At 51.0% G+C, this 15,644-nt stretch overlaps 1 protein-coding gene across 1 annotated transcript in view; it reads right to left on the reverse strand.

The window, feature by feature from the left end:
* Positions 1-15,644, reverse strand: part of KIF6 (kinesin family member 6) — a 410,786-nt gene that overhangs the window by 19,203 nt on the left and 375,939 nt on the right. Inside the window, 1 exon segment of the mRNA XM_086369695.1 lies at positions 9,092-9,142. Coding sequence (XP_086225821.1) covers positions 9,092-9,142 — 51 coding nt within the window.

Consider the following 15,644-nt stretch of genomic DNA (forward strand, 5'->3'; position numbering starts at 1 on the left):
CTGACAGTCACCTCCTTTCAAGCGCGGGCCCCTGGCTGGGAGCACAGGAGGTCACAGCCCTGAGGGGCCCAGGAGGTCACACTGTGGGCAGCCGGCCCCCAAACAACACACAAGCGAAGAAGGAGGGCTTAATTCCAGCGGCCGAGGGTCTGAATGTCACATACGGAGGAATCCTCCAAGCCTCAAAGAGTAACTGGAACTTCAAGCGGGGCCCACGCCGTTCTGGGGTGACCCTTCCTCTGATGAGTCAGGTGTTCGGGAATCAGCAGCGTAAGACAAGAGGGGCGCTGGGGGGGGGAGGCCAGCCTCCCACGGGTCTGCTTACACCTGGCGTGATTTTGGGGGCACTGGAAACACCACCTCCCTGCACCCTACACACACACACACACGCACACACACACACACACACATACACAACTCTCCTAGTCAGTCCATGTCTGAAATGTGTGAATCTCATTTCTTTTGTTCATGGACTCTTTACCGGGGGTGAACCTGAGAAGCACCTAAGGAGCTTGTAAAAGCAAGAGACCTTTGGGCCCAACCCCAGACACACAGCATTAGGATTTGACAGCAGATGCCCCTGTGATTCGACGCTCACCCTTTATTAAGAAACTGCTCAAGGGACTTCTCTGGCAGGCTGGCGGTTAAGATTTCACCTTCCAATGCAGGGCGTGTGGGTTCGATCCCTCATCAGGGAGCTAAGACCCCACATGCCTTGTGGCCAAAAAACCAAAAACATAAAACAGAAACAGTATTGTAACAAATTCAATAAAGACTTTAAAAACTGTCCACATCAAAAGAATCTTAAAAAAAAAATCTTAAAAAAAAAAAGAAACCGCTCAAGGCTCTACATCCAGTTTCAATACAAGTACTTCATGTGGGAGTCACCGAGGATGCCAGACCTGCGGGGGTTCAGGTAAAATGCTCTCCAGGGACCTGAATAGCAATTTACCCCCCGCCCACCTTCCAGACCTCTGGAAGCCACTGTGGGGCAAAAGGACTCGGGGCTTTGCAGCAAGAAGTCACCGTCTCTGTGGGGCTGGAGCCGCCTGCACTTGGCCCTTGCCGGCGGAGGATAAAATCTGAACATGTGGCTCTCTGTGGCTCACCTGTAGTAACTCCCATCACAGACCGGGAAACTGAGTTCTGACATGGGTAGTGACCTTCCCTGGGTTCGCACCACTGGTAAAAAGAGCCGGAGTCAGGACCCTGCTCTGCCTGACTTCAAAGCTGGTGCTTCTTCCTCTGCAAGTGACCTGCACAGTGAAGGCTGCCACAGGGCAGATCACTGAAGTCGGTATTGACTCGCCCTTGGTATTTGCAAGTGATGCTCTTTTTTGTGCGAATGCCTTTTTGATGTGGGGCTTGGGGGCTGAGAGAAAGCCTCAGTCTCTCCCCTGTGTGCTGGCCTGTGTGGACTGCCCTTTCCTAACCAAACCCACTGCCTGCACCCTGATCCCACTTGGCATTTGCAGCTCACCTGCTGGGTGTGAGGAACGGTCTCATCCACATTACCCACTGAGTAATTACCCACTGGGGCGCCTGAGGTCAGCCCCCAGAACACTCCGAGCCAGCCTGCTTATCTCCTTAACTGTCTGCTAGGAGTCTCAATGAAGGCAGGATTGACATTTCCAGCTAGGTACAACCGTAAGTCCCTTGGATTGCAAGGAGATCCAACCAGTCCATCCTAAAGGAAATCAGTCCTGAATATTCACAGGAAGGACTGATGCTGAAGCTGATACTCCAATACTTTGGCCACTTGATGTGAAGAGCTGACTCATTTGAAAAGACCCTGATGCTGGAAAAGATGGAAGGTGGGAAGAGAAGGGGACAACAGAGCATGAGATGGTTGGATAACATCACTGACTTGATGGACATGAGTTTGAGTAAGCTCCTGGAGCTGGTGATGGAGAGGGAGGCCTGGCATGCTGCAGTCCATGGGATCGAAAAGAGTTGGACACGACTAGCGACTGAACTGAACAACCGAAAGGGGCCCTGTGGGCTTCCAGGGAGCAAGGCCAGGGCCCTCTGCGGAGGAGGCTGTGAATTATGTGGCTCTCCCATGGCAGATGAGACATCAGAGCCACGGAAGCATTCTGGCGGGTGGCCTCAGCTATCTGACTCAGGGTCTGCTTCCCAAATACCCACTCTAGGCCTTCTTGGGCTAGACTGTCTCACAGAACCCAGGTTGCCCAGCTCCATCCCCTTTCAGAAGTCAGCATGTCTATTCTCCCGAAGATGGATGTTGTCAGTAGGCTCAATGACCACGACGGTCAGCAGCTCAGAGGCAAAGACTCTGGCTTCCCCATCAGACCATTTCCTGTTTAATGGCTCAAGTGAATCGCCAACTGGAGAGATCACAGGCTGCCGGGCGCTCGGCGCTGCCGTCCGTCTTGGTGCTGATTTTGCGTAACGCCATTGCTGCCCGTGGCTGGCTCAGACTCAGGGGTGTGATGAATACCCTGCAGACCCAGGGCTGTGGTGGATCATTTCTCTGGCCCCGACTCATCACCATCTTCCGCGCAGGGAGAATGGGGTGATTTCCAAGAGCACAGATGGCCATAGTGAGAGTGAAAGTGTCAGTCACTCAGTCATGTCTGACTCTTTGAAACCCCAGGGACTGTAGCCTGTCAGGCTCCTCTGTCCATGGGATTCTCCAGGCCAGAAAACTGGAATGGGTTGTCATTCCCTTCATATGGTCAATAGTACAATCACGATCCTTCCATTCGCCTGTTTGAAGCACGGACCCTGCTCTGTGCCTGAAGGCCGGCCACATCCCTTCCTGCCCCAGTCACTCGCTCTGAGTCCACTTTGGGCCTCTCTGCCACAATCTGGCCGCTGGGATGGGGGCTTCTCTCCTTCCACATTGCTCCCCTCACTGCATTCTTGGAGGAGGATGCAGCCTGCACAGAGGGTCAGTGTGGACTGACAAGCAGTACAAGGGGGACCCCAGAAGCACCCTGTGTTCACAGGAAGGTATGTCTGGTCTCCTCACTCACTTCCTGACCACGATCACCTCTGCTCAAACTGGAGCTCTTTCCTCCTTCTGTCTCTCCACAGTCCTTCCTGCTGGGACCCCAGCTGTACCTCCACTTTCTCCTCAGCATTCTCTGGTTGCACCACCCAGAGCCTGGCACAATGACCCTCTTTCTGAGGCCCCTGGCATCCCCCACTCTGCCTGGGGCAGGTCTGTGCAGAGGCTGCTCCTTCCTGCATCCAGTCCACGGAGGCTGCCTCACTCTTCAGAAATGCCCACAGTTCTGAACCCAGGGTTTCTCTCTGGGCCTGAGTCCCTTGGCAATTCTACCCACTGTCACTTTAGCCTCACCGACCAGTGGTGACCACATGCCTCAATCTTGGTGGCTTTTTAGAGAGACATTAGCAGGAAGCTTGGCATCCCTAAAACTCAGGTTTTCGGGATCCCTAAAATCCATCACAGTGGACCCAGCATCTCCTGCATTGGCAGGTGGATTCTTAACCACTGAGCCATCAGGGAAGCCCAACACCAGTATTTTCAAAGCACCACTTAGAGCTTCTTCTTGGTTATATGGAATACACAGCACCTATCATTTGTATCTGAGCACAGACAACCCCGATTTCCCCAAATTCATCATTGGTTTCTTTGGGGGAAATGGGAGGATCTCAAGCAGCTCCACTTCACTGGCAATAGAGTAGGACCTACCACACACCGAGACCTTTCCTGGCTGAGACTGGCCAAGCACAAGGACAGGTGGAGTAGATGGCCATGGTACATTTTAATCCAGCACATGAGGTTGAGGGGTTAGGATTTTGTCTTCTGTGTTTGATTGCTACCAATGGAATGTGTCCTCTCCGCCCCCTCCCCGCTCCAAGTTCACATGCTGAAATCGAAGCCCTAACTTGATGATATCTGCAGGTGGGGCCTTTGGGAGGTAATTCGGTCATGAGGGTGGGGCCCTCATGAATGAGATTAGTGCCTTTCTAAGAAGAGACCCGAGATCTAGCTTGATCTTTCCACTATGCGAGGGCACAATGAGAAGCCAGCAGCCTGTGCCCAGGAGAGGGCCCTCACCAGCACCTGACCGTGATCTCCAGCTTCCAGCCTCTACCGCTGTGAGGGAGAAAGGTTCTTGAAAGCTACAGAGCTTTTTTTTTTTTTTTTTTCCAAACAAAGGCTTAGTGGTAAGAAGGGAAATAGAAGTTGTTTTGGTTGATCCACGTGAAAATCTGGGGGTGCTGCCATTTGTACCCTGGGTTCTCTCACCCTTGTGGGGTCCCACAGAGCCCATCTGAAAACCACTGAGCTGCCTGATCCTCAAGGGTCCAGGCAGTTGTCTCCATTAGCGGTTCCTCTCCATACCCTGGAATTCCTGGTCTGGATCATACTAGGTGCTCAGTCAAATCTGCTGAATAAATTGATGATGGTCTGGCTTTTTGTTTTCTCTAAGATTTGTGGTTCCCAGGCTCAGAATTCCAAAAGAGTATTTCAAGACTCAGTCTTAAAGAATTTTCCGCCGAATGGCACAAGGTAGCAATGGCAGTGGCCTGTGTGTGGAGCACGGCAGGGGTGCCACGAGGTCACTGCAGCGATTCTGTCTGGGAGACAGAAGCTTCTCAGAGCACTCGGAGCTGGAACAGGGAAGAGCCTTCAGGGTCAGGGCCAGAGGCCCTGCTGGGATTCAGTGCTCTCACTGCTGGGTCTTCAGGTCAGGTTGGTGGGCCCTGCCTGGTGGTCATTCGAGGGCCCACAGGGCCCTGCAGCCACCGTGGGCTGCCGTCAGGGGCTGCTTCTGCAGGGTGAGTGGCCAGTGTGGGGCTCCCAGGAGGCCCCAGCTCTCGCTGGGCAGCATCTGCAGCAGGTTTACTCAGAGACGGCAGGAGCACCATCCCCCCGGGCCGGGCTGCAGGTGTGTGTACCCAGAGGAGGCGCCCAGTGCAGGGGCTGGGCTCAGGCTTGGGTGGCTAGGTGGGCAAGGGGGGTGGTCCCCAGGGTGGTGCAGACTATTTACTCGTCAGTCAAGTAGCGAATGCTGAAGAACGCATGCTCTTGCCTGGGGCTGTCTTTTCCTAAAAGGCGTCTCCTACCAAGCCTTCCTACCTTGCTCAGAAATATGTCCAGTGGCTCAACTGCCTGTGAGTGAAATGCTCAGGTTCAAGGCTCTCAATAAACTGGCCCTTCTCACCATTTTAGCCTTTTTTTCTGGACGATTTCAGATCAACTCCCCACAGTCATCCTCCCCCGACCTCCTCCACACACAAAACAAACACATGCCACACACATATACCCCACATGCATGAACACACACTCCACAAACACACATACACCCCCCATACACATATACACACACAGACTGCATACACACATATCCCCCACATACCTATACATGTATACCACACACACACGCACACACACACACACATGCACATACACCCCAGCCCCTCTCCCCACGCTCCTCTCTGAGGTTCTGAGTCCTGCCCATTCTTCTAGGCTTGGCTCAGGCCCATGGCCTTGGTGAGATCCCCAGTTCCTGGAGCTCCGATGGCCTGGTGCTCACTCTCACCTGTCACATTTCACATGCTGCTCGGCAGTGCCATGCGCTTTTTAAATTTTAATCACAGGCACTTGGTAGAGTTCTGATTGTGAGCTGAAGGAGAGCCAGTCCCTGATCAAATACTGCTCAGAAGAGACTTGAGAGAGAGGGCACAGCCCTGCATCCTGGGGCGGCTTCTCCCCGTCCTGTTCCGGCTCCATGTGGCCATTAGAGGGCTGGGCGCCCGGCGTGTCACCTCACTGCTCCCAGGGACACCCTCAGTGAGTCACACGCTCCTGATGGGCCTCTCGCTTCCACAGAGGGTTGATGCGAGAACCATCTTGTTGGACAACATTTCAGTAACCTTTGCAAAACTGCAGTTGACGATGTCATTCTCTGTCACTCAGAGTCCTTTGTACAAAGGTCCTCACAATAAATTCTGCTTTGTGTTTAGTTCCAGAAGAAATTCTCTTTCTGCAGATAAATTAGCATGCTTCCTGTTGTCAGAAAATGAAAACTATGGAACTCTGGGTGCTCCTCTTTCTGCTCTTTCTGCTAGATAAGATAGAGTTGGATTTACTGCCTGCGTGTTGGAATCTGCTCAACTGTGGGGTCCAAAGGCATTTATTCCTTATACTTCCTTTAAATGGACTTATTTTATGTTCAAATGTCTCATTACACTTCTATAAGATGTGTGAGTCTCAGAGTCATCTGGGGAAGCATTGACTCTGGCCTGTTTATTGCCTGTGCCAGCTGCTGCAGGGACAGAGGTGAATTTGACTGCACCTAGCTTCCCAGGAGCTCATATTTTCATGTGGAGAATAGATATGGAGATAAATAATTACAGGACAAAGGTGGTGCTCCAGCCGAGGTGCCTGATGCTGGAGGACAAGCAGACTGGGGAGAAAGGGGCAGGCGAGGCTTTGTGGGGAAGGTCAAAGCTGACTTGGTTTGGGGCTACAGTGGGCAGAGGATAGTGGATAGAACAATATATGCATGCTGTTGCTTCAGTTGTGTCCGAACCTTTGCGACCCCAGGGACTGTAGCCCATCAGGCTCCTCTGTCCATGGGGATTCTCCAGGCAACAGTACTGGAGTGGGTTGCCATGCCCTCCTCCAGAGGATCTCCCCAACCCAGGGATCAAACCCAGGTGTCTAATGTCTTCTGCTTTGGCAGGCGGGTTCTTTACCACTAGTGCCACCTGGGAAGCCCCACGGCACCTCTCACCCCACCATTAAACTTCTGCTTTTCGAGATTGCCTTTCTGCAAATTTTCTTGGGCATATGTCCATTCCCACAAACAGAGACACATTCTTATGCAAAATGCATGAGAAAACCTCTCCTGCTCAGACTCCCTCATTACCCCTGAACCCCCCCACCCCCCAAAATCCCAAACCCAAGCAACCAACCCCCAGCTACACACTCATGGATGTAAAAGAAAGAAATACTACCAAAGGGAATATCAGAAATGGAGGGAAAGTAGAGAGGAGAAGAAGCAGACGAAGAAACAGAACAGACAGGGAAGGGACCGCCATACGAACAAACCCACGGGAGTGGAAGCGCAAGAGCGGGTGTAGTCACCTCCTCATCGCTCCACCAAAGCTCAAACTACAGAACGTCAGGAAGACAAATACACTGAGTGAGCCGTCTGTGGTCTTACAGAAGCTGTGGGTCCTGGCCTTCAGCCCCAACGATGGTCTGAAGGGCGAGGGTTAAGGCAGGAAATGGCGCTGCAAGCGACCTGCTGCATCGAGACTTTCTCTCAAGGAGAAGTTTCTGAACTGAGGTCCCCTGGGACACAGCACACCGGCGGGTCCACAGACCTGTCAGACAAGCTCCCGAGGCGCCTGGACAGCCACGTGGCGTTTGATCTCAAGATGGCAGCTGGAGATGGTACCACTTCCTCTTTAATTGGGATAGTCAGCTTTTAAGATAATTAGGCATTTCAAATGCTCTTAATGAGACTCAGCTACAGTGTTTTTCGTTTGAGGTTTGCTGATTACTTTGGGCGAAGCTGGGCCCTGCTGAACCTGACACCAGCCATACTTTGGAAGAAGGCTCCAGAGAGGTGAGCGGAGGAATTAAGGAGGGGCCTGCTGTTGAAGACACGTGGCAGGGTCGGGACTGGGGGGCAGAAAGACTGGAGCACGTCCTGCCCTGAAAGCCATGGAAATGGCTCCCCAGACCACAGAGTGAAACTGCCCTTGGAATGATTTGAGTGGTATTTTCCACATCATTGTTTCTATTCAACAAGCATGATGGACACTGGAGAAGAGGCCCAGTGGGAAGCCCCAGGGACAACTCCCCATCCAGTGACCTGCATCTCAACACAGCTTCCAGTGGAGAGCCTTGTGCCCCACCCAAGCCTGGCCCTAGGAGTGAGGACCCCGGGAGCCCTGGCTGCATCTGGAGGAAGGTGCTCTGCAGACCCTGCACAGAATCTCAGCTCCAAGCCCCTGCACAGGCCTCTGGCAAGAGGAGGGTAGGCCCCGAACGTCCGTCTGACCCTTCAGTCCCAGGCCCAACAGGGAAAAGCTTGGGTTCTGTCTGTGTGGCTTAGACTTCCTTGTTGTATGTTTCTGATGTAATCACTAGTTATTTGATATGATCATTGTTATGACCTAAACTGAACAACCAACTTCCCCCTTAATCCAAATTACTGGAGTCAAATGGATTACCCTCATGGTGCTGGGGCTCAGCTCCATAGCCCCCAGAGACCCTGGGTGCAAGGTTTCTCCAGCTATAGGTGATTTCAGGGGTCAGACATTCTCAAGGGGAACCCCCCTGTTTGGAATACAAGAATAGCTTATTTAATCAAAGCTCTAGAAGGCTTGATCCCAGCTAGGTGGTGAGGACACAGGGGTCCTGCCCAGGAACCCTGCTCCGCCAGCTTTCCAGGGAGCTGAACGCTCTCCCTGGGTGACTTCCTTGGGTTGTGTATCACAAGGGGGCATTTTCAGTGGATGCCCACTGCCTAAAAGGTGCCCGGGGCCTCTCAGAATATCACTCTGTTGGTTTAGTGCTTGCGTTATGGGCCCATCATTGCTGTGGGCAGTAAATAGCATGGGACAAGGGCGTCTGGGGTGGACTCAGAGACCTGGTTCAAGTCCTACCGCCGACAGTTGCTAGCCTGTGACCCTGGGCAAGCCACTGAATCACCTTCATCCAGAAAAGGCGCTGGCCTCAGGACTGTTGGGCACACAAAACAGTGCACAGAGAAGAGTTCAGCCACCGGGAGCTGTTTTCACCACCGGTTGTTCCTTCTGGGATTAGCTGGTCTAGCTCCAAGTAGGACCCTGAGGAGCTGGGATATAGAGGGTGACTTCAGGTTGGAATGTGGGGTGGAGAAGGTCAGAGATGAGGCAGCTGCTGGGAGGGTGGGTGCCAGGTGCTGACCGCCGGAAGCAAGTACACTGGAGGGGAAGCCTGGCGCCAGAGAGGAGGGGTGTCCAGAGGAAGCTGCCCTGACAGCAGTCCTCCCCACCCCTGACCTTCCTGAGGTCCAGCTAGGCGTGGGTTCCCCAGACCAGCTCAGTCTGTGTTACCTTCACCGTCCGCCTGCAGGCTCCACTCTGTACCCACCTAGAGCCACCTGCTGCACATGCCGCTGGGTGATTTCCTCCTTCAGGCGACCTGTCAGAGACACAGAGGAAACCCCTGGTGAGTCCTCAGCGGGCTGGAGGAAGAGGTGGCCTTGGAAGCAGGTGGTGTGTTAAAAACCTTAGGCAGGGTGAGAAAGCCAAAAGTGGGCACAGGGACCTCTCCTCCCTGGAGACTCTGTGCTCCCAGTGCAGGGGTCCTGGGTTCAAACCCTGGTCAGGAAACTAGATCCCACATGCCACAACCAAAGATCCCACACACTGCAAATAAGACCTGGCACAGAAAAATAGACAAATAAAAATTTTAAAAAGGTGGTACAGCTTCCAAGAAGAGCCCTTCATGCCCTGGATGTCTGGAAGAAGAGGCTGCAGAGACTGGGCCCCTGGCACATCAGTACAAGCACACATTCCACCTTTGGAGACAGTATCTGTGGGCTCAGTTATCTTAGACTGTCCCTCATAATCCTCGCTGGGGCTATAGTCTCTTAAATAGTTCTGTGTGTGCATTATTAATGCAGGGGGAAGCAGGATTTGATCTTCTAATACTTTATAGGGCTCCCTTGAAATGCACTTCTTTCTTTTAAGCTATAAAGAAACTGTGTCAAATAAAAAATACTGTGGTTTTAGTTGATGATAACCTTCATTTGAACACAACAGTTGGTCATTTGGTAGGAAACACATCTAATACCATATTGCATTAATGCAGGTCTAGTGGCTTCCCTGCTGGCTCAGACGGTAAAGAATCCATCTATAATCCATTATAATGCATCTATAATGCAGTTTGTTTTATCCCTGGGTCGGGAAGATCCCTGGAGGAAACGGCAACCCACTCCAGTTTTCTTGCCTGGAGAATTCCATGGACAGAGGATTCTGGCGAGCTACAGTCCACGGGGCCCCAAAGAGTCAGATACGACTGAGCGACTAACATTTTCACTTTTCACAGTGAGTGGAACAAGGGAGGTGAGAGTACCGCTGTACTCTGCAGTGGTCAGAATACAGTTGGTTATTTGTTCTAGGAGCTACTTTTTGTAAAGAACATTCGTAAAACAGAACATATTTAGAAGATGGTAACCGGGCTGGTGAGGGGGTCTGAAACCACACCATGTGAGAAATGGCTAAGGTGACTGGAGATGTTTAGACAGGAAAAAAAAAATATTTGGAGTTCTGGAGACAATGGCTGTCTTTAAAAATCTAAACACTGTTATATGGCCGAGGGAACGGATTTATTTCTGTCCTTCCGCCGAGGGTAAAAGTCAAGTTAAACGAAGGCAGATTTGGGGCTCAGTATGGGGAAGACATGGCTCACGAGGACTGTCTCCATGTGGATTAAGTTGTCTCAAAATGGACTAAACCTCCTGGCAAAGCAGTGGGTCCTCTCCTGAAGGCGCTCAAGCAGAAGCTGGGCAGCTATGTGTTGGGGTGTTGGATGGAGAATTCCTGCCTGGGGTAGGACCTGGGACAGAATGACCGCCTGGCTTCCCCCATCTCTGAAGCTCCGTGATGCCGTGCTTGAGGCCTGGCTGCAGCGGCCGCCCTGGAGTTTGTTTATGTCCCAGGGCTCCACGCACTTGTTAACATGTCAGTGCTGTCTGTACTGCACATCCCGTTTGGGATACGAGATCAGGTCACTGGGGGATTCTGAGAGAGCCTGGGAACTTCACCGCCTCCTTTCCTCGTATAAAGTACATTCTGTGTCTCAGATGGCTTCCTAGGTGCTGGTGGTAAAGGCCTGCCTGCAAATGGAGGAGACTTTAGAGATATAGGTTTGATCCCGGGGTCAGAAAGATCCCCTAGAGGAGGGCACAGCAACCCACTCGAGTATTCTTCCCTGGAGAATCCCATGGAGGAGCTTGGTGGGCTACGGTCCCCAGTGTCGCAAAGAGTCAGACCCTACTGAAGCAATTGAGCACAGCACATGTGTCAAAGGCTATGCCTGAACTGAGTTTCCAGTGAAGTGGTCACAGGAGACCTGGCCATTCCCTGAAAGTTCTAGGGCATTCCTAGACTATTAAGGTTGGGAGGGATGGCAGAGGCCATTCAGTTTAATTTCCCCACCTAATTGAGGAGTCCCTTCTACAGAATGAGATGGTCATTTCACCTCTCACTTGCATGTACCCGGGCTGTTCCACCAGTTAAACCATACATAAGGAATTACTGATGTGGTGTTGATGCATGACTCCTTGTAATTTTCCCATCTGGACCTGGTCTGTTCTCTGGAACAGCATAGAAAAAGGATCTCTCTCATGGTCAGTGAGACTCCTTCATACATCTGAGGATGCTATGGTTTCTCCACTTAGACATGTCCTCTGCAGGTTAAACATCCCCAGGTCCCTCAGCTTCACCTTGGAGACCACCATCTCCTGGTGTGTCACAGTGCAAGTCTGCCATGACTTCCAGTGTTCCCCTCCCCTCACCGGAGAGGACTAGGCATAGAGAGGGAGCCAAGGACTGGGGAAAGCAATCATCACACCCCAATTCCAAGTGGGGCCCACGAGAGTGTAGGGACTGTGTTAGAAGGGAGTGGGGAGGTGGGAACCTGGCCCACGGATGAGTACTGGATGAGCCTGGAGCCATCAGGACCTGAAACCTGGAACAGTCTCTTCCCCCATGATCGTACTGTTTGTGCCAGCAGAGTCAACAAGTTGGGGGCACAGAGGCAGTGCTGGGCTGAGCCTCCAACATTGCTGTCTTGATTTTTAAAGAAGCATGGCATACACACTCTTCAAATAAAAGGAGACAGTGCTGTGGCAAGTGCAGTACCCCTTGAGACCCCTCTCTTGATTTTGAGGAGGTCATCAAGGGCTTTCTCAGGTTCACAGTAGGGAGTGCTGATGCTACATGGTTCCTGGCTGGTTTCTTGGGTATCTGCACAGTGCCTTGCACCACAAGCCTCTTATGTGCCTGGGTACTGTGCTGTGCTTAGTCGCTCAGTCATGTCCAGCTCTTTGCCACAGCATGGACTATAGCCTGCCAGGCTCTTCTGTCCATGGGGATTCTCCAGGCAAGAATACTGGAGTGGGGAGCCATGGCCTCCTCCAGGGAATCTTCCTGACCTAGGGATTGAACCCAAGTCTTCTGCATTGCACGTGGATTCTTTTACCATCTGAGCTACCAGAGAAGCTCAAGAATACTAGAGCGGGTAGCCTATCCCTTCTCCAGGGGATCTTCCTGACCCAGGAATTGAACCTGGGTCTCCTACATTGCAGGCGGATTCTTTACCATCTGAGCTACCAGGGAAGCCCCATGTGCCTAGATGCCTCCCTCCTAATGAGACTGGACAAAGACCTGATCCTTTAGAGCCATATGGGGCTGCCCGCCCCTCTGGAAACTACTTCCCCGATGACAACAAGCTTCCCCGCCAGGAACATCCTTGACAGCTGGCTTTCCTGACAACTCATCTCTCTGACCAGGTGCCTCCCTGTCTACGTGCCTCCCACAGGGCCATTTCCCCATGCCTGGTGGCAGGTTAGTGACTCAGTCGTGTCGGACTCTTTGTGACCCCATGCACATTAGCCCACCAGGCTCCTCTGTCCATGGGATTTCCCAGGCCAAGAATACTGGAGTGGGTTGTCATTTCCTTCTCCATTCCCAAGCCCTGGGGAAGCTATTTTGGAATGATAGGGTGAAAGATTCTCACCGTCCCAGGCTAGGAAATGGTGCTCATGAAAATAGAGAGGGAGGTTTTGCCACCAGGACTGAGAGTTCTATAAACTCTGCAAACATAGACACCCACTCCCTGAACGGTGAGCTATACCTAGGGGACACGAGGTGAGTCGTCAGAATGCCGCATAGTGACAGAGGTAGGTTGGAAATGTGTTTAGTGATTCTCAGTTTTGGCCAATTTGGCTAACATCTACAAATCCGCCACAGGGCGATTTTTGTTTTTGAGATCTTCGCCAACAAGCTTCTAAAGATAGCCTCATGGCTGATATCTAATTGCATTTTCCAACAGAGCCGTTCTTCATGTGATGATAACAGTCTCTGTAATCGGCTGGATCTTGCAGCTCCACAGGTCTTGGCAAAAGGAGTTGAGGGGGATTGCAGAAATCACTCTGCATGCAGCTTGCTGTCATTAGCATGGTGATAAATCTGCTGCTTTTGGCCTGGGTTCCTGGACACATCCCTGTCCCGAGGTATGGAAAAGAGATGAAACGGAAACAGAGGACTCCCAACCCGAGGCAGGAGATGCCGAGGAGGGGAGGAGCGCTCTGCTTGTAGGAGAATGGTGGTAATTAGTAATTTGGTCTCTGGTAATTTACAATGGTAGATGCTAGAAACACCTTATCTCCCTTTCAGATTCATTAATGGACAGAGTGGGGGTGGCAGCAAGGGGTGCAGGAGTGCACAGAGCTCCAGAAGAGATGCAGGGCCTCAGAAACAACCCCGTGGAGGGCACGTGGAGGTGGTGCACTTCCTGAGTACAGTTCGTCTGTACCAAGTGGTAGCTCATATGAGAGGTATAACCATCACGCAGAAGCAAAACTCACTTTTCAAACTGATACTGTTTTCTGGATGAAACAATTTTCCTGAAGCTTCATACTCTATTTTGCATGCATATTGGTTTGAAATCATGTACCAAGTGAAAGCTGCTTAGCTGGTCCAGACCAGAGCCCTTCACTGACGTCCTCCCAGTATAGTTGTTGCGAGCTGTTTGTGCAGCTTCCACCATGCAGTGCCTTATTGAGGATGTTGATGTTACAGTCAAGCGATACCTATTTATTGCTCCTTCACTCTGTGTTAAGCACTATGTTCTAAGTGCTACGGAACATACAGACTAGACTGATAGAAGACTCCATCCCAACTCAGGAACGTTAGTATGATGTGGTGGATGGCAAGGAGGTGGCCCACGTGCTCTTCCTTGAAAAAGCTGAACGCACAGCAGACCTTGCTCCTCTGTCATGGATGGTTTGCCTTCCCACTGAGCCTGACTTTGGCTCTTCAACACAGCACTTTGGGCAGTGATAACCAGTTGGCTGAAGTTGGACTTGAGATGAAGCAAACCTCTTTGCCATTTTGATTATACTACAAAGTGATTGCAAATGCGTAGGTCAAGAGTTGTTACTGTTCAGTTGCTAAGGACTTCCCTGTAGCTCAGATGGTAAAGAATCTGCCTGCAATGCAGGAGACCTGCGTTTGATCCTTGAGTCGGAAAGATCTTCTGGAGAAGGGAATGTCAATCCACTCCAGTATCTTTGCCTGGAGAATCCTATGGACAGATGAGCCTGGTGGGCTACTGTCCATGGGGTTGCAAAGAGTCAGACACAATTGAGCGACTAAGACTACACTACTACTAAGTCATGTCTGATTCTTTGCAACCCCGTGGATTGCAGCACACCAGGCTCCCCTGTCCTTCATCATCTCCCAGAGTTTTCTCAAACTCATGTCCATCGAGTCGGTGGTGCCATCCAACCATCTCATCCTCTGTTGTCCCCTTCTCCTCTTGCCTTCAATCTTTCCCAGCATCAGGGTCTTTTCCAATGAGTTAGCTCTTCACATCAGGTGACCAAACTATTGGAGCTTCAACATCAGTCCTTTCAGTGAATATTCAAGGTTGATTTCCTTTAGGATTGACTGGTTTGATCTCCTTGACGTGCAAGGAACTCTAGTCTTCTCCAACACCACAGTTCAAAAGCATCAATTCTTTGGCGCTCAGTTTTCTTTATGGTCCAGCTCTCACATCCATATACGACTATTGGAAAAACCATAGCTGTGACTATATGGACCTTTGTTGGCAAAGTGATGTCTCTACTTTTTATTATGCTGTCTAGGTTTGTCATAGCTTTTATTCCAAGAAGCAAGCATCTTTTAATTTTATGACTGCAGTCACTGTCTGCAGCGATTTTGATTCAAGTTCAAATTCCAATTCTGTTACTTTCTAGTATAGCAGCTTACTTAACATCTCTAAGCCTCAACTTTATCATTTGAAAAATAGGGAATAATAATATAACTGGGATAATATCTGCTTTCTTGTATCTCAAGACTCTTGGATGGGATCAGAAGATAACAAACCAGCATCTGTGACACAGCTTTAGGCATCGAGGCTCTTTCAGACATATTGGAAGGAAACTGTATTTATAAGGTGACAGATTCTGAAGGGCAGATGGCTCACCATCGGTCAATGGTAGAGGGAAGTTGAGAGGAGGAAAAGGTGGGCTAGTGGTGTTGGGAAAGGCATCATTACTAAAGGTGAGATTTGAGTGGGTTCCAGGAAAAGCAAAGGGGTAAAGTGGGGGGGTTGGGAAAGCCATTCCAGTCAGAGAGCCATTGGGGTCAGAGAGTGGAGAAGGCCAGGTGTACATTGATTGAGGGAGGGGTTGAATGGGGGAGGATGGCTAATACTAGAATCCTAGGTAATTCCAAAGGGCTTTGGACCCAGGAAGAAATCTCTTCTTCTATTTGACTACACTATTATTGTATTGTAGCCCAGGGAAATCAAATGAAAATACACTTCAGTAGCAGGACTGGGGTGCGTGAAGAACACAGAATGTTTACTGCAAGGCGTGTCTTTGAAAGGGAAGGTCTAGTTAGTGGCTCTG

This window comes from Bos grunniens, chromosome 23 (genome assembly GCF_055505025.1).
Source record: "Bos grunniens cultivar Pamir isolate PY7600 chromosome 23, Bosgru_T2T1.0, whole genome shotgun sequence".
Taxonomy (NCBI): domain Eukaryota; kingdom Metazoa; phylum Chordata; class Mammalia; order Artiodactyla; family Bovidae; genus Bos; species Bos grunniens.